Genomic DNA, 18,543 nt, shown 5'->3' with positions numbered 1-18,543 from the left:
ACATTTGGAGTATTATTCGTTATGTTACTTAACTGAAGTATTAGTTTGTTTGTTTTGACTAGATTCTTCCTGAAGCTCGGTGACTATGGCTCTGCCATCCAGTTCCTGGTCATGTCCAAGTGCAATAATGAGGCTTTCACATTAGCTCAACAACACAACAAGATGGAGATTTATGCTGATATCATCAGTAAGTATTCCAGTTCAGTTGTTTGCTTGCAGTGTACTGTGCTATTCTTTTCCTTGCTTTAGACCAATTTGAAATGATAAGACAAGGGCTATGAAATATGGTTTCCATTTCTGGTCTACCTTCAGTCACCATGGTCAGATTTGACACCCTGTGTCTAATCCAGACCTATAAGCTAGGGTTCACTTTCAGCTCGGGTGTCTCCCATGATCCTCAGCATAGGTTGTTCTTAAATTCTTGACTGTGTTAGAGCTTTTTCTATTTATCTACGGAAGTAACGCATTTGTCTAGACTGTTTTCCCGTGTCAGTCGTGGAATCATTTTCTTTGACCTTGGTATATTTAGTACTATTTTCCTGAAACTTAGATTTTTACTAGTAAAATTGATTTTTATCCCCTCTTTTCCTTTTGTCATGGTTCTTCTTTTTTTTTTTTTTAACACGTTTATGTTACTTGTCCTTTTTTTGTTTCCCCTTAAGGCCCTTCTTGGCCTGCTGTTGTCTCAGTGGGACGTAAAAGGAGGACTTGCTGAGAAGCTCACTATTACCTCAGGTCATCAAGTGGCCAGCTTGTTGATTTGCAACACATTTTCTGTTTTTCTCCACTGTCAGGCAGGCTTCTTTGTGGACGCAGTTTCACATAAATACTTAAGTTTCTATGAAATTATCTCATGTTATTGATTAATCTCTTCCTTTAAAAATCTATTCTTGCTATGGTAACTATAAAAGACTGACTACAGTGAGTTTGGCTTTCAAGGTAGACAGTATTGTCCTATTATTCCTTATGCTTTCTTCCTTCTCTCCTATCCAGAATAGGGTTTTCCAAATTGTAATTTAAGTTGGTGGAAAAACTCTTTAAAACTTACACTGAAGAAGTGCCTGTCTTTGTTTTAGATGTGTACAATAAAATGGAAATTTGGTTAGAGGACTTGGTAGTATTCCCTGGTACTGCATGGTTAGATTGCTCCTGATAGTCCTTTACTCTGCAATACAGATAAACCCTCATATTCTTAAACTGTGAAAATAATCCCAGTGATAATCTCATAATTACTTGTTCTGTTTTATTGTTGCCAAGACATGATGAAAAAAAAATAATAATTCCTGGGTCATAGTAATGCCATTTTATTATGTCCATTAAATAAAAAACAGAAATCCCATTACAGTGTAAAACCTATGGAAACAATTGTTACGCTGCGTTATTAGCTCCTGGTGTCTGATATTTAGTCTTTGATTAAGTAGAAAAACAAATGTGTAAGAATTTGAGTCTAGTTGGCATTGTTTTTCTTTGTAAAATAGGAATGTAATTCTTTGGTAGGCTTTTGTCTTACTTAATAAAAATGCTCTGCTATCCTTGCTTTCTTTGTGTTGCAGGTTCTGAGAATACTAGCAATGAAGATTATCAGAGCATTGCACTGTATTTTGAAGGAGAAAAGAAACATTTTCAAGCAGGAAAATTTTTCTTGCTTTGTGGCCAGTATGCACGGGTCAGTACTTAAAAGATAAGCCAATGAGAGTTAAATGGCCATAGAAACTGTCCAAAGTACAGGACTTCCAGATTAGAGAAGTTCATGGTAGACGTTTTATCTGCCTTAACTGATATATGTACTTAGATTTTTTTACACCTTTTTGTATCCTTCTACGACAAAGTGACGCGCTGGGTGGATGAGGGAAAGGCTGTGGATGTGGTCTACCTTGACTTCAGCAAGGCTTTTGACACCGTCTCCCACAGCATTCTCCTCAAGAAACTGGCTGCTTGTGGCTTGGACTGGCGCACGCTTCGTTGGGTTAGAAACTGGCTGGATAGCCGGGCCCAAAGAGTTGTGGTAAATGGAGCCAAGTCCAGTTGGAGGCCGGTCACTAGTGGCGTCCCCCAGGGCTCGGTGCTGGGGCCGGCCCTCTTTAACATCTTCATCAATGATCTGGATGACGGCATTGAGTGCACCCTCAGTAAGTTTGCAGATGACACCAAGCTAGGTGCGTGTGTCGATCTGCTCGAGGGTAGGAAGGCTCTGCAGGAGGATCTGGATAGGCTGCACCGATGGGCTGAGGTCAACTGTATGAAGTTCAACAAGGCCAAGTGCTGGGTCCTGCACCTGGGGCGCAATAACCCCAAGCAGAACTACAGGCTGGGAGATGAGTGGTTGGAGAGCTGCCAGGCAGAGAAGGACCTGGGAGTGATGGTGGACAGTCGGCTGAATATGAGCCAGCAGTGTGCTCAGGTGGCCAAGAAGGCCAACGGCATCCTGGCTTGTATCAGAAACAGTGTGACCAGCAGGGCTAGGGAGGTGATCGTCCCCCTGTACTCGGCTCTGGTGAGGCCGCACCTCGAGTACTGTGTTCAGTTTTGGGCCCCTCGCTACAAGAAGGACATCGAGGTGCTTGAGTGGGTCCAGAGAAGGGCGACGAAGCTGGTGAGGGGCCTGGAGAACAAGTCCTACGAGGAGCGGCTGAGGGAGCTGGGCTTGTTCAGCCTAGAGAAGAGGAGGCTCAGGGGTGACCTTATTGCTCTGTATAAGTACATTAAAGGAGGCTGTAGAGAGGTGGGGGTTGACCTGTTCTCCCATGTGCCTGGTGACAGGACGAGGGGGAATGGGCTAAAGTTACGCCAGGGGAGTTTTAGGTTAGATGTTAGGAAGAATTTCTTTACTGAAAGGGTTGTTAGGCACTGGAACAGGCTGCCCAGGGAGATGGTGGAGTCACCATCCCTGGAAGTCTTCAAAAGACGTTTAGATGTAGAGCTTAGGGATATGGTTTAGTGGGGACTGTTAGTGTTAGGTTAGAGGTTGGACTCGATGATCTTGAGGTCTCTTCCAACCTAGAAATTCTGTGATTCTGTGTGATTCTGTGATCAGAGTAAGCTTGCTATATTTATTATTGGATTCTATGAATTATACAGTGTCATGCACGTACATTTTTCAAACAGTAGAGGCTCCAGGTGAATCAACAACACGCTATTCTCTGTGAATCTCTAAATGGCATGAATGTATAAGTAGAATTTACTTAGTTTATTTGCTTAACCAGTGAAGATTTGGTCGCTGAAAAAATAAGTTATTACAGAGCGTTGCATATCCAAACTTAAACCATTATTTTAAAAGAAGGAAGTATTTCAATTGACAGTCCTGACACACAGGTCTGTCAGATGCTGCTTACTAAGTGTAAGTACTGTTTTTTGCAGGCGTAAGAGCTGGTGCTACCTGTATAGCATATGTGGTTATCCTGATGGCTGTAAAATACAATCAAGATAAGCATCCAGTGTGCCACTTTTTCTGTCAAAAGACAGAAAGAAGCAACTTAATAAAAGTGAGGAAAATGTTAACTTCGTGTATCTCAGTTTTAACTCTTTTTTTTTTCCTGTTTCATTCTAGGCATTAAAGCACTTTATAAAAAGTCCAAATACAGAAGATAACTTGTCTATAGAAATGGCAATTGAAACAGTAAGCAACTTTGTTACAACAACAACAAAATCTTATATTTTCAAGAGGTTTACTTTCACTATTGTTGCATTTTCTTAGTGTCAATATATCTAGTTTCATTTTTTAATGAAAAGTCTCCTTGTGTATAAGTATTTTTCCTTTCTCTTTCATGTCATGATAATGTCTTCTGTCTTTATTTAATAGGTGGGACAGGCAAAAGATGAAGCCCTAACAAATCAGCTGATAGATTATCTTATGGGAGAGAGTGATGGCATGCCTAAGGTACTGGATTTCTATCACTGCTGTTGCATCCTTTTGCAAGGTCTTTTGAGTTTATTTTGTCCTAAATTTTTTGGTAGCTACAGATTGCTTTTCAGCTTACTCTTATTAAGGAGCAATACACATACTATCACTCTTTGAGCCATTTCACCCAGTAACTCCATCTTCAGAAAGATAAGAAAGCAAGTAACTCTCTTAGGTACAAGCATCTTTCTTTAAGCTTAGCAGAATAGGTCCAAATTAATGCCCACACTGAGGAAAAGAGACAAATTTAGCAGCTAGCCAACTGGCAGCTGCCTTTCCCAGATGGTCAATCAGCATGTGTGTCTCAACAAGCTATGGCACTGTGACATCTAGCAGAATGGGGAACTGGTCTTACTCTTGTTGCAGTGGAAGCAAGAAAGGTAGTAGTTAATGAATGAAGGACAAAAACCATTTACACATCAACTTAAGACAAAAGTTGTGGATAGATTTTCAGAATTATTCAGCTCTCTGTTTCTTAAGTCATCAGTGACTGTGTTCTCAAAAATAGCTTAACCCAAAGCAGTTCAGTTTTAAAATGGGAATCGAAGGGAAGATGTGTCACTGAGATCACCTGAAAATGTGCCTGCTTTGTGTGAATGCCCATATGACAATGAAAACCTTTTTTGAAAAAAAATCTCATTGGATTTCTTATTATGTGCAGGTGTTTAGTTTAAAGTTCAGATTGATTAGTTTTATCTGCAAATAGAGGCTGCAGTTCTGTGAACTAAAACAGAGTTTCTGCTCTATGTTGGGGAATACATATTTATGACAAAAAGGAAAATGAAATAACAGGAAGTACATTTGAAGGTTTTTGGTGTCAAACCTTACTAGTGTGGCAGTTTGATTAACAACAGGAAAATAAAATACTGTGGATGTTCATTTTTATGTTGTCATTCATAGGAAATCTTCCTTGGATCCTTAGAACCACTTTTTTTTTTTCTTGTATACAGTTTAGGAGGTGCTCTGTGTGCTAAGAGGCAGCTATGAGGCTTTTTTTAAAGTCACGCAATAAAATTTAGAAATGACCATTGCCCTTTCTTCCAGTATTCCTGCTCCTTTGTTAATTGCAAAGCATTCACTGGGTGTAATAAAAGGCTTTTGGTAGACTATTTCATCTCTTATGTGTAGATAGTCATGTGGGAGTTGAAACATATTTGCTGACAGATTTTTGTGTATTAGTAGCCAATATCATTGCTTTGGTAATAACAGAAAAAGATAATTCACAGTGTAAGCAGAATATATGTTAGATTTACGCTTGAAACGCAAGACGTAAACTTTGATCATACTCAGTTTGTGATTTTTTTTTTCAAGGAAGATTAAAACATCCACTGTAAATACAGTGTTAGACGTCAGAACATCAGCATTGAGGTTACGATGACAAACAGCTCTTTCGCAGGGTGACTGCTGGTGTGTCATCAGTGAGCCAAATGGCACTGCACCCAAGGTTTTCTGCTGTGAAAGCCAGACCTCAGGTGCAGGCACTGCAGTCTGCAATTTATTCCTCTGTCAAGGAACTTAAGCTCTCGAGCTCAAACTCACAGTAAATATAGTCAGATACAAAATTATATTTATAGAAGAAAGTGAATTCTGCCTTACTGAGGGGTAAGGTTTGGTAATGGTGGAGATGATGTGGTCTTGGCAGTAAGTCTGTTTCACCCCTGATGTTACAGATGTGGTTTTTGATTCTTTAGTGAGATTAAAAATTCTGTCTCTCTGCTCTCCATGTAGTGTCAAGAGACTGGGGATTTGATATGTTAGATTTTTAGACACAACTAGATGGTTGATGGCTGAGTCAACCTGGCTTTGATAAAATTAAAATAAAGGAAAAAAATCCTCTGTGTCTATAGGATCTATTTTTATTTACCTTTTATTATTCATCTGTGGTTTGAAAGTTGAACAATAATATAGTTTTGAGAGAAGCAAAATGTAATGAAGCAAATGGAATCCAACTGCAAGAGACCAGAAGAGAATGAAGCCATTAGAAAAAAAGTGTGAAAAATCTGAGCAGCATCTGTGTAAGCAGAAGTAACTTCATATTTATGCTGAAAGTAGGGTGGATAGAAACTGTAGCGTCCTGTCTGTCTTCTGTGAGCAGCAGCCCAGCCATCTGGCTGAAACACGTAGTGCCTAGGATGGGGTAAGGGAAGTGAGCTACAGCATAATCTCCATAGTGAAGAGGTTTTTAAGATTTTACAAGACATCCAGCAGTCGTGTGAATGCCGTAATTGCCATATTTAACATTGTTTTAAAATTCAATGTGGAGCTTTCTTTTCTGTGTTTAAAAGCTCTTTCTTGTTCTTCTGAATGCTATAATCCAATCTGCCATAGTCTCTCTCAGTGAGTAACATAATTTTACTTTATTGACTCATACCTATTTGTTTAAAAAATCGACTTAGAAAGCAATTCACCCTTATCCTTATTATGCTACGGAGCCATACCAAGCACTTGGGGTTGGTTTTAGAGAATAGCAGCTTTTATGTGGTAGTATTTTTGTAAAGCTGAAAGTGAGAGTGAATTTAAAATAGCCATGCAGCAGAAACTTGCTAATCCTTTCGGCATTCATCTTCAAACCAGGTAATGGCTCAGAGCAGCCTGGTTGCTTTTCTCACCCAACAACCTTATGGGATTTTAATGAAGTACCGTATTAGCAAAATTGTTATAGCTAGCATAATTTTGCTACACTACTGTCTAATAATGAACTCTTTTTTTTAATGTGTTATTATGTTGACTATTGTATTTATTAACTTGCAGAAATTCTTAATTTTTCATGTGTCCCCTGTTGTCTTTTTCAGGAAACATTAACTAGCAAGCTTCTGCTGTTTTACGTGTGCATATTTTCTAAGTACAAGTGGTTTAAAAAGCAAAACAAAATTAAAATTTTACCTATCTGAAATGAAGATCAGTTAGATTGCAATAATTATTTTTTTCTGAAGATTTTAGGAAATGTGTTGACAAGTGATTATTTGTTCCTCTATTTATTGCTTTTAAAACAACTAAGGTTATGATATGAAAGTAGAACGTAAGACTCACTTCTTCTTAAACACTTTCTACTTTTATATTTTCTTCTACATACAGCTGCTGTGTGAGTTATTGAAATATTTTATTTAATGAAAAGACAAATAGGGGTATGGCAAATACCATTGGGTAGCTGGTCTTCCCTGGGACAGGATCCTTCTTCCTGGGCAGGAGAACAGGGAGAGATGCAGCCTGGACGGGGAAGTGCAGCCTTCTGCTACCCTTGGGGTAGCAGCTGTCTGCGTCAGCATTAGGAGGTGTCAGGAGCTGGGGAAAATTACATGCTGACCTACCACTCTTAATATTTTTCTTTTGGCTCAACTCAGGGAACTCAGGATAAATAATATTCACTGATAGACAGAGTTATGTTTACTTTATTGTCCAAATAACTGTTTCAAAATTGTTAAATTAAGGTACTTCTAATGTTCTAACTTTGGATTGAGTGTTACTTAAAATTCCATTCCATCATTAGTTTACTTTCAGTCACTTAACATTTTGCCTCATATGGAGAGTTAAAAAATTTTTTTGATTTGCCCTTTTTCTTCCTGTATACCAGTCTTTCTCTCTTGCTTTTATTTCAGTGATTTTTCTTCTTTTTTTTTTTTTTTCTTTTTTCTTTTTTTCCCTGCCTCTCAAGTAAGAAGTTAACCTTTGCAGTTGTGTTCTTTATCAGGAAACCTTTCATATTTCTCTTCCTTTGAATTTATTTTTTTCATTGTTTGAGACTTGCATACAAAAGCTACACAGTATTCCAGAGAACAGCACAACGTTGATTAATCCAATTATTTCTAAAGATTTTTTTTGTATTATTTTAACATAAATATATACTTTGAAAGTGTTTGGTTTTTACTAATAATATCACAGAATTAGTTGTTTTTGGCTTTTTTTTTTGTTGTTGTTCCATTTTTGAAATCACTGATATAAAATAGTGGCCCTAGGCTGGGTTATTATTATTATTTTTAGTAATTTTTCCTTTTCATCATAAGCAAGGCCATGTTACCTTGCAGTTTGTATCTTGGCTGTATTTTTAGGAATAACAAAAGGGTTTTGAGGGTTTTCTCAAAGTACTCATGGAAGCGCAGTTCTCTTGATGAGTGTGCTAGAACTTTGGGTACCCATACTGCCATCTTGTTTTTTAAAGTTTTGGTTTGAAAAGATTTCACTACTTTTTTTTGATGTTGGGTAAAGCCTTTGCTGCATTTGCCATTCTTGAGTCCTGTTATATTAACAGTATGTAGTGTAGCAAATTAGAAAGTTTATGCACTTTGTTAGCTGATTGTCCCCGTAATTTTCAACTTTTTTATCTGTCTTGGGTGTCTGCCCTATTGTCCTGGTGCAATACACGCTTTAATGACCAGCTGTAGTCATCCTCATTCATGCTAAGCACTATCTGCATCTAGAGCCACAAAAGAACTTGAAGCATCTCTAGCAAGATTTTGGAGTCCTTTGGTTCTCTTCTATTGCCGTAGATAACTTTGGGTTGGAACTTTTTAGCTTTCCACCCACAGGGGGGGCAGCTACCCCCAGGGCCCTCAGAGGACGTTCATCTGGCCCTGGCCGAGCAGCCAGAGCTCCTGGGAGAAATAGTGTAGCGTGTCTAAAGCATGGTGGTGTGGACAGCACTTCACAAACAGAGCAGCTTGTCCACGGCCTTTGGAAAGCGTGGTGGTGGGATGGGCAGGTCGAGAAGGGCAACACCACGGTATGTGTTTAGTCAGTATTAATTGCTTTCGTATCGTTTACTTAAGGATGCCAAGTACCTATTCCGCCTGTACATGGCACTGAAGCAATACCGAGAAGCTGCCAGGACTGCTATCATAATTGCCAGGGAGGAGCAGTGCTCAGGTAAGCCTTTCTCTTCCTGATTTCACAATGTATCTGATGCTACAGCCTTGCAATACTGCAGGTACCATTATTCATACAGGATTACACTGTATAATATATCCTATATAGCCTTAGAACCAATCTGTTCCGTAATTACAAAGTTTTTAATTATATTCAAGTTTAGTTTTGAATTTGAAGTAGCCTTTGTGAAAAGACTGGGACTCGTAACTGCATATTACATGCTTGGAAAACAGAAAATTATGGAAGATAGCTGCATTCCTTATATTCAAGTAAATTTATTAATGGAGTCTAGCTGCAACTCTGCTTATCTGTATAGCACAGACGTTAGAACTGCAGTTAAACTACATGCAAGCAGTTTACTGATCCTTTAGTCTTTGCACATTTAAGTTCTTGATTTTTTTTCAGTAGGAGATGTGTACAGGAGATGTTTTCTGCTGAAGGATCAGATACCTGTTTACTTAAGCCATGTTTTCCCCTGAAGTTAGAAACAGAAAGAAATAAATTAGCTAATTTTGTTTCTAGCCTTTATTTCTGTCTCCTCCATTAGCTGTGTTTCTCTGTAACCATGGCGACAGCCCTACCGTAACACTGCTCACTTTTCATGTAAGTTAAGAAATAACTCTAAAGGAAAAGTAGCAGCCTCAGGGACAGGAGGACAGTTATGCCCATGTAAATTAACATTTATGGACTGCTCCTTAGCATGGGGGCTAAGCTGGGGGGGAAATCTCTTATGCCCTTGAAAAGCACGATTTTCCAATTCATCATAGCAGTAAATAATTCATTTGTGCTAATTATGTAAGCAAGAAATGTAAAGGCTCAGGGGATTAATTATTCAATTCACTAGCTGCTTTGAATCTGAAAATATATTCCTAAAATGCAGTACCCCGAGTTGTATGGCATATTCCCTGCCAGTATCGATGTGTTCTGCAGCAGTGTGTAAATAAGCAGTGCATTTTTCTCAGGAAAGACACCTGTCTTGCAGTAACCGTTTCCTCTGCAGAAGCACAGGTTTAGATTTTCCCCTCTTCCTTCAGGAGATTTCAGTGAGTTTGGTTTTGAAATTTTCACTAACGTCGTTTATTCTTTTCCTTAAAAATCCATTAAGACTTAAACATAAGCCTGTACTGTTGAGTGTTTCCCTTTGGGTGTGCCATTTTATGTTCACCTGGTTTTAAGACTGGCCATGCTATACTGAGAGTCAGTAACACAGCGTGACAAATTAATGCTGTTTTCCAGCAACCAATTCTGGAGTGATACTCAGCTGTCACACCAGTACAGCAGCTTGATTCAATGACAGTCTGTAACGAAACAAAACAAATTGCTTTGTAGAGATGTAGAGAAAAAACATTGCTGAAACAACTAATTCAGCTGTGTTGATAAGTCAATGGAATCCTGTGGTTTCTGGAAAATCTGGGGCAGTAACCTTGAAGCAGTGTAATCTAGTGAAGTAACACTCAATGTAAATCATTTCTGAAAGGTTTGGGGCTTGTTCGGTTGCAGAGGGAAGGAGATGTCAGAGGAAATGATAAAGTAGGAGTTCTTTACATTAAAATTTAAGCAATAACTTAAATACCTGACACTGAAAAACAGAAAAAGGTAACAGGTCTCAGTGCTCTGATACCCTCATAGAACCTTTTCTCTATTGTGGGAGCAATGTATGGGATACAGCATCTTCCATTTTTTAAGTTTTATTATGCAAAATTGTCATCCACACGTGTATTTTGCTGCTGTTAGACATCTTCTGCAAGAGTAATTTTTTTTTATTTAACTCCCTGGCTGATACCATTTAGGATACTGTGACAAGCAGCTGCTTCTGACTTTCCAAAGAAATTGTCATGCAAAGGTTTTGCTCTTAAGAGTCAATATAGCTTTCTGTCTAGCTTCTTTTTATGATATTAGTAAAGAAATTGTTATGAAAAGTTAAATTTACTGTTTGGTATTGTTTGTTTTTAAGGAAACTACCGAAATGCACATGATGTTCTTTTCAGTATGTATTCAGAATTAAAGACCCAGAAGATTAAAATTCCTTCTGAGATGGCTACAAACCTTATGATTCTACACAGCTATATTTTAGTAAAGGTACTGAACTTAAAAACTGAGTTTGCACATCTGTTGCACAGTCTCTGCTTTTTTGAAGTGTACGCATGGATGCATACTCTGAAGGCTGCAGTTTGCTGTTTGTTGTGTTCCAGGCTCATGTGAAACGTGGAGATCACATGAAGGGAGCGCGCATGCTCATACGTGTAGCCAACAACATCAGCAAGTTCCCATCACGTAAGTACTGGCAGCATAGTACTTTAGACAGCATAGACCCAGATTAGTGAGAAATTCTTGTAATCAAAGCAGTCCTGCTGCCAGGCTGCACTTCAGAAGTGCAAGGCAGTGAGAAGTGAAAACATAATTTTTTTGGTTATGGGAATTGCAGATTTGTGCAACTGCACTGTGAGGCGGGAGACAAACACTGTCATTTTTCATCAATACTTGTTAAGCCCTAGTAGCTCAAAGGCTTTCAACATTAATATTGGTAAATAAATACTTGGCATTATTTCATTCTGTTGCAGACATCGTACCGATTTTGACTTCAACAGTAATTGAGTGTCACAGAGCAGGACTGAAGAACTCAGCCTTCAATTTTGCCGCCATGTTGATGAGACCTGAGTATCGAAATAAAATAGATCCAAAATACAAAAAGAAAATTGAAGCAATGGTCAGGTGAGCTGTGTTAATGTGCGTTTTCAGGTGTACCCAGTATCAAGGTTTTATTTGCAATGTTATTTTTTTCCTAAAGCCTATGGTCTAAAGTCTTGCCCTGGCTCCCCCCACCCCTTATATTCTCTTGTCATTTAGTCCCAAAGTTCTTCTGGAATTCTTTGATGCTGGCTGATATTAAGTCTCAATATTATTTATGAGCTGGCATCAACATCATATTTTATGAGTGTGCTGAACAGAGCAGTGTCCTGTGAGAACCATTTATCCTATCCTGCTTAGTGTCTTTTAACCATTTTGTTTTAAATTCACGCAAGGTCCATCCCTACTGCTGGTTGATATTTCTAGAAAATTCCAGGAAGCTTTTAAAAATAGGACATCAGTTTTAAAAGTTGTGTTGACTTGTCCTTAGTCCATCATGCTTATCCATGCCTCAGGTTTCTTAAGTGGAGACAAAAGAATAAGCCACTGCAAGGCACAAACATGCTCAGGTTAAGTATATGTGAAACCAGTCTTCCTACAAACTGTCAGGATAGCACGGGAAGCCACCTCATTGTCTCAAAAATTGCTAGGCTAAGCATTAGAAAAATGTATCCCACTCATTGCTAAAATGAAAAAAATGCGGAAAGTAAATCTAAATTATTTATCTATAAATACACCCAAGAACATTAAACATTAATAGGCCATGTAAAAGCCCTGGGAAAAAAAAAAAAAAACTTCTCCTCCACCTCCCCTTAATGAGGTGCAGGATGTCTGGCCAAGCAGTTGATGAAAGTAAGCTTGTGATGCAGGATGGCAGTTTTAATTCTTGTTACTTTGTGACAAGGAATTTTGAAAGAAAGTTATCAAAGTATCAAGATAGGCTAGGGCTTTAAAAGGAAAAAAAAAAGCTACCTTGTTTACAATTAGACAAAAAAAAAAAAAAAACAATTCTGACTTTATCTAATGGTGATGAAGCTCAGGCGATAATTGCAGGAAATTATCTGGTAGAACACAAAATAGCAACTGGGAGCCATGCAGCTAGCTTAGAGGAAAAACACTTGCTAAGTATCAAAAGCATTGTAAAACATCTGTGTTCAAGTTCAGAGCTAGCATTTTTATTCACACTGGCACCTTACTTCTAGGCGTCCTGACACAACCGAGGCAGAAGAGCCAACGACAGCCTGTCCGCACTGCGCCTTCCAGCTCCCCGAGTGCGAACTCCTGTGTCCCGGGTGCAAGAACAGCCTGCCTTACTGCATTGCCACCGTGAGTGCTGGCTGGGATGCTGAGCGCAAAGCTGTTTTAAATCCTTCTAGTACTTTAAAATAGAACCTTCACTGTGTTTGTAGTTTCAACATAAGGTTTGTTTGTTTTTTTCCAAACTGTTAACGAGTGAAACTCATGCTTGCCTTCAGCTGTCACTGAAGGAACACCTAGCAGCGGCCTTGGCTACCACCTACATGGTGTTGGCCCCTAGGGGCTGACAGTAAAAAATTAGAGAGGTTCTGAGAGGCTTCACCTCCCTGAGACAGCAGCTTGTGTGCCAGGACTGCCCTGAATGCCCCTCACCTGCAGAGCTGGGTGCAGTTCATGCGTGGCAGAGCATTACTGGTGGATGTAAAAGTGCCCCTTTGTTTTTTGGGCAGGTGCTTGTGAAGCTCTCCTCCCCTGAACTTCAATCTGTTAGGACTGCTTTTATAAAAGGGAAAGGGACAGGCTCCTCAGAACTCTATTGTTAGGACCACCCAGAATTTAAACAAAACCCTGCAAGTGCCCCAAACTTAATTATTGGTTTGTTTTTTCAGTATTGCTGATTACAAGAACGAGAAGCCCTAATATTTTTGTTTCAGAATTCTTTACAGTACATTGAAGAGGTATGGAACGCATTTCCCAGTGGCAGCGCTATGCCTCTCACTGTTACCAATATCATTACAAACGCTGTTTTTACAAGGTTGAAGTGATTTGTCATACTAGAATTACAGAGTAATCACAGATTAACTCCAACATTCCATGCCTGCTTAAGTAAACATTCTTTATTAAAACTAAAGAATCAGTCTTACAAAAGATATTAATAATAGCTTTTTTTAAAACTATTGGATTAGCAGAATATTTCAGAAATACTATCTTAAGGGAAAAAAAAGTTTTTAAATACATCTTTGTAAGCCAAAAACCAAAGTACCCGTTCATGTACATTTCACGTAATTAGGCTGTCTCCTAGCTATAGCTCAATTACATCACAGCTACTTGTAGCATCATGATGACTGCAGAATTTTCTAGTATCTTTTGAAAGCATCAGAGTTTACTGTCACATATTGTATCAGAGCATAAATTGCTGAATACAGTTCAAGGCACTGTAGCATGTTATAATGTTGACCAACCTATATAAGAGTTCTCTGCATCAAGAGCAAATTGGAAACCATACCAAAAAAAGGAAATAATCCCTGCTTCAGGTCAAATGCACCCCTCAGGCTCAGGTGATGGGGCTTGGGGACATTTTTTGAATGTCATGTAACACCAAGAAAAAAAAAACAACCCTCAGTAAATGTATAAACAGCCCTCTCCACACAGATTTGCAAATAGCATTACAAAATTGCCAAACTAAAATAATTTTAAAGTGGTAATTTAGTACTTTTTTTTGAAAAAAAAAAAATTACAAGTAGTAATGAAAAAGCTTTCTCCTTCAGAGCTCTTTTTCTAGTCACAGAATAACAGCATTATGGTGGTGGTGTTTTTAAATTGTTCAAGACCTTTAGGATGCTGTTGCTTTCTTGCAGTAATAGATCAACACCTCAGCCCCCAGCCTGCTAGGACAGTACACACCCTTTAATAACTTGTTGCCTTTGTGTGCAGGGCCGGCACATGGTACAAGATGACTGGACAGTCTGCCCCCACTGTGACTTCCCTGCCCTCTATTCAGAATTCAAGAAGTAAGTTGGGATTTCTTATTTCATTTTTTCTGTTGGTGGATTCCAAGCTTAGTTTGTTCATAGTTTAGCAGCAGAGTTTCCTTTGGTAATTAAAAACAAGTAAGCCTCTGAGGGTGGGAAAAAACCCTTACCTGAGCATTTCATCAAACATACTGCCAGAACATTACTTTCAAGTGAACCAGGCACAGCAGCAGCCACGAAAACAAGAATCTGCACATGCTAACACTGCTCCCACCACTGGTTCCTAACACCCACCTGTGTGGGAATGGGCTTGGGTAGCTTGTTCTGCAGTCAGTAGCTGCTTCTCCAGAAACTACGTTCTAGCCCCAATACTTTCTTTGTGCTCTTAATGGCCACATTTTCCTCATGCCCCTGTAAACAGCAACCTTCCTCAAATGTTCAAAAACAAAATACTTTTCTCCACCTAGACAAAAGCACGCATTGCTCTAGCCTTTATTTTTACATACTGAAGGTTACAGGTTCTCTAGTGTTAGACCTACCATTTGATCTGTCACCCTTCTTTTAAAACAGCATGTTACAGAGTGAAAATATATGTCCAATGTGTTCTGAAAGAATTAACATTGTTCATCTTAAGAAAATCAGTGACTGCACACAGTACCTCAAACAAGACACGGACCAGTAAGTTCAGGTATGTACAAGAGACTGTGTTCATGGTGTATTGTGTTTGGGTTCTTTTACTTGCTTGGTTTTGTTTAATGGGGCTTATTCTAGAAGATATTTGAAGTCTCTCCCAGCAAGGAAAGTTCGGGGTTCCAAGAATTTAACTTAAAGCCTATCTATCCCTCAGATCACTCAGGTACAGATTTATCACATATTTGCACTCAAGTGCACACAGCCTGGTAGTTTTTGGGACTGCAAGTAACCTAGCTGCTACATCATTCCCCCGTGAGGCTTTGGAACCAGTTTACCATCTGCAGCAGTCCGGTTTGATGTGTTCCTGGACCCCAGCTGTGTTTTAGTGGCACAGGGAGCAATTTGGAGATCTCAGCAAATCCTTCTACTGATCAGCCATCAGATTTTAGGAGGATGGGAGCAGGGAAGAGCTCCTAACTAGAAGGAACAGAACTGAAATGCAGGTTACGTGACCTTATGCTGTAGGTTTCCATAATAGAGAAACGAGCTGCACAGTAAGTTCCAAACATACTTAACACGGAAGCTATCACAGGATAACAGCAGTGTAGTATTGACTTGACATGCTTAATTCAAAGAATGAGACCAAGGCTTTGTCTGTACCTCACACCTGGATTGATCCAGCAGTTTGGTTTTGTTGAACTGGTAACTGAAGATGCATGAACAAAGTTCCTCATTTAACTTAACAGTTGAAGGCTGATGTATTAGTGCAGATACCATATATGCAAACTTTGTCTTTATAGCTAAGTAATGGGAAGTGCTATGGTGCATGTATATATATTTAAATTCACAATACTGACCTTATTTTTATATTATTTGTTCAAAGAAGACCACAGTGTGCTATCAGAGTCTTCACTGTGGGGTCTGACTAACTGTTCGTTTGTTTTCAGAACAGCCTGTCTTGCTCAGCAAGCTGCAAGGAACTCTATCACTGCATCACATGCTTTCTCCACTGGGATTTAACAACCATATCACTTCTATTTTGTGATAATCTGTAAATATTTAGCTTTTGATAAATTTTGTACTTTGATTTATTATAGTAATAAACACCATTGATTAAATTAAAATCTTACCAAGCAAAACTTAAATTTTGTCTGCACCAAAGGCAAGGGTGAGGGGGGGTGGCAGAAGACTTAAGTATTCTCTTATCCAACATCAAGTGAGTTTTTAATCACTAATTTCTATTTAACGGTGTCTATTAAACAGGTCTTAGTAGTTAGTTATTCTGTTCTAGCTTTGATTAAAGATACAACATTTAGTTCCAAACTTTGAAGAGGCAGTGCTTAAATCCCTCACTGCTTTTCTGCGTCTTTAAGTGAGCAAAAGTAAAGCTAAGGAAAAAAAAAACAACCACATCCTGACATATGTAGAGAAGCCAGAACCTCAAAAGGAAAGGAAAGAGACAAACATTCCAGGAACTTAAGCAAAATTTTAAAAAAACTTGCGTGAAACACCTTTTATTGTAATCTTATATACTGCTTAATTCCTATAATGTACAAATATGCAAATCAGATTTTTTGCATCATGTACTATTTACAAGATTTCACCACATAATAACAGGGGATTTATAAAAAAAAAATGGAAGTCCTACGAAGACGTAGCAAAACCACCAGGTAACTAAGCATCACATTTGTATCACGTTCAGGCACCCTGGTGCTTCTTTTACAGGAATATTTATAGCTTGTAACGTAGCACGTTAAGAGTAAGTACAGCACTGCATAGTGTGAGAATAAGTAGCTACATCACCTCTATAAGAGGAGCATTTTCAACGCGCTGGTTCTACCTTCCCAGCTACATCAGTGGAGCATTCATGTTCCTGACAGAAGTTAAATAAGCAAAGCCACATCCAGAGCAAGACTGTGTTTAATGTCTTGTTTTCTCCTTCCTTTTCCCTTCTTTTTTTGTTGGTTCATCGTTTTTCTCTCTTTTTGGCAGCTTGGAAGACTTCGCCTTCTTTTGCTACAAACAGAATAAGCAGGCAGTTTAAAATTCAAGTGTAACCTGACAAAAAGCATGTGTCAAAAACGCAATCAATGGGAGAAAATAGGGGGGAGGTTTGTCCATCTCTCCCCTCCCCTTCCAGGAATCGCATTATAGACATTTTAGTTAACTAAGAAAAAGTTTAGCATGGTAGTTTAGCACTGAGGAAACTAAGTCACCTTAATCATTGCATCGCTTTCAACGCTGTCTTGCTCATCCTCATCAGACTGGGTCTCATCCACATTCAGGTCCTCACTCAGTTCAGAGGTTGCCATGGATGCTGACTGCCTTTTAGATGTCTTCACAGAATTCAGGGAATACGGAGTCAAATGTGCCTCTTTGTTGTAGGCACGCGTAAAAGCGGCTTTGACCTGTGAAAGGTGGGGGGAAGGAAACACTGAGCATCAGCTTAGCTAACCAACTCTAGCCAAGAGTCTACCTCGCCTTTCCTTTGGGGGTGATGTGACCAGAAGGTTGTGGTTTTTTGTTCATTTGTTGATTGTTTTTACAAAAGGATACAAACAAAAATTCTCAAAAGGAAACAGGAAAGCATTCAAGAGCAGTGCAAGAAGCTGATAGAGCTTGCAGTCCAGAGCCTGCATGTAGAAAGCTCCTGCTTTCCCTTTCCCTTCTCTGTTCCACTCCCCACTATGCCTCTGACACAGCAGACTCCCAGTGATCCTCTACCTCAGAGGCAACATGAAGGACTGCTGAATGAAGCACAGCCTTTATCTTTTAGGACATGTCCCCAAACCCTTACTAGCACAGTTGACAGCTGAGCTGCAAAGGGCTTCCATGGTCTCAAGTTATAGTTACTAAGATTTTTTTTTTTTTTTTTTTTACATCTTCCCTAGCTTCAGCTTTTCAACAGCATATCCATACAATGACTATCATCATAAAGTTTCTTTTTAAAATACGTAAGATAAAGAAAACAATTTACTAGTATTTACTAATTTTTACCTTGGAATCTAGCTTTGAAAAAGGACTGGGTTTGCCTCCCCACATGCTTATTTCCATGATATTTTCAACATCTTCTTTCATCAGGCAGTAAGAGTCCATGAAGGTTATAGCTTGTTGTACACCATCTGCTCCAAAATCTTTCAAAGGTTGGACAAGTGCATCCCGCAGATAAGACAGGTACTCCATGTTTACTGTCCTCTTGCACATCTGGGTTCTTGGTCAAATTGAAAGAGAAGTCAATCTCTACAGCAGCTGACAGCTCGCTTCTAAACACAACTGACCTGTCGGTGTGCAGGTGGGCTCTCACCAAATGGTGAATCAGCTGCCTTAAGGGTTAACTGCAAGCTGAGTTGTATGTGTTTTTTTTTTGTTTTGTTTGTTTGTTTTTTGTTTTTTTTTTTTTCCTTTTGCCATACCTGGATTAGGAATAACCTGGTACAAGGAACTCAGCCTCCAAGAAAGTCTGGGGACTCGCAATCACAAAATGGCTCGGGTTGGGAAAGATCTTAAAGATCATCTATTTCTAACCCCCCCTGCCATGGGCAGGGATAACACAACCCAACTTAAAAGGAGAAAAAA

The 18,543-nt window shown here is 39.0% G+C and overlaps 2 protein-coding genes across 7 annotated transcripts in view; one reads left to right on the top strand and one right to left on the bottom strand.

The window, feature by feature from the left end:
• WDR19 (WD repeat domain 19) overlaps positions 1–16,096 on the top strand; it is a 38,941-nt gene extending 22,845 nt beyond the window's left edge. The window contains exons 26-37 of one of the 3 annotated variants that reach the window (XM_027457235.3): positions 63–187; positions 1,554–1,666; positions 3,548–3,616; positions 3,800–3,877; positions 8,662–8,758; positions 10,713–10,837; positions 10,951–11,032; positions 11,320–11,470; positions 12,589–12,712; positions 14,297–14,373; positions 14,905–15,022; positions 15,920–16,096. In XM_027457235.3, coding sequence (XP_027313036.3) covers positions 63–187; positions 1,554–1,666; positions 3,548–3,616; positions 3,800–3,877; positions 8,662–8,758; positions 10,713–10,837; positions 10,951–11,032; positions 11,320–11,470; positions 12,589–12,712; positions 14,297–14,373; positions 14,905–15,016 — 1,153 coding nt within the window. In that variant the 3' untranslated portion in view covers positions 15,017–15,022; positions 15,920–16,096. Of the gene's footprint in view, positions 1–62; positions 188–1,553; positions 1,667–3,547; positions 3,617–3,799; positions 3,878–8,661; positions 8,759–10,712; positions 10,838–10,950; positions 11,033–11,319; positions 11,471–12,588; positions 12,713–14,296; positions 14,374–14,904 lie in introns of all 3 variants that reach the window. The other 2 variants (XM_027457234.3, XM_038178023.2) reach the window with 2 other exon arrangements.
• The window catches only part of RFC1 (replication factor C subunit 1), a 43,001-nt gene continuing 37,917 nt past the window's right edge, over positions 13,460–18,543 (bottom strand). For 3 of the 4 annotated variants that reach the window (XM_072036736.1, XM_072036737.1, XM_072036738.1), the window contains 3 exons: positions 17,965–18,178; positions 17,184–17,375; positions 13,460–16,983 (listed from right to left, as the gene is read on the bottom strand). In XM_072036736.1, coding sequence (XP_071892837.1) covers positions 16,888–16,983; positions 17,184–17,375; positions 17,965–18,178 — 502 coding nt within the window. In that variant the 3' untranslated portion in view covers positions 13,460–16,887. 4 annotated transcript variants of the gene reach the window in all.

The sequence above is a fragment of the Anas platyrhynchos genome, chromosome 4, assembly GCF_047663525.1.
Source record: "Anas platyrhynchos isolate ZD024472 breed Pekin duck chromosome 4, IASCAAS_PekinDuck_T2T, whole genome shotgun sequence".
Lineage (NCBI taxonomy): Eukaryota > Metazoa > Chordata > Aves > Anseriformes > Anatidae > Anas > Anas platyrhynchos.
This window is presented reverse-complemented; position numbering and strand designations above follow the sequence as displayed.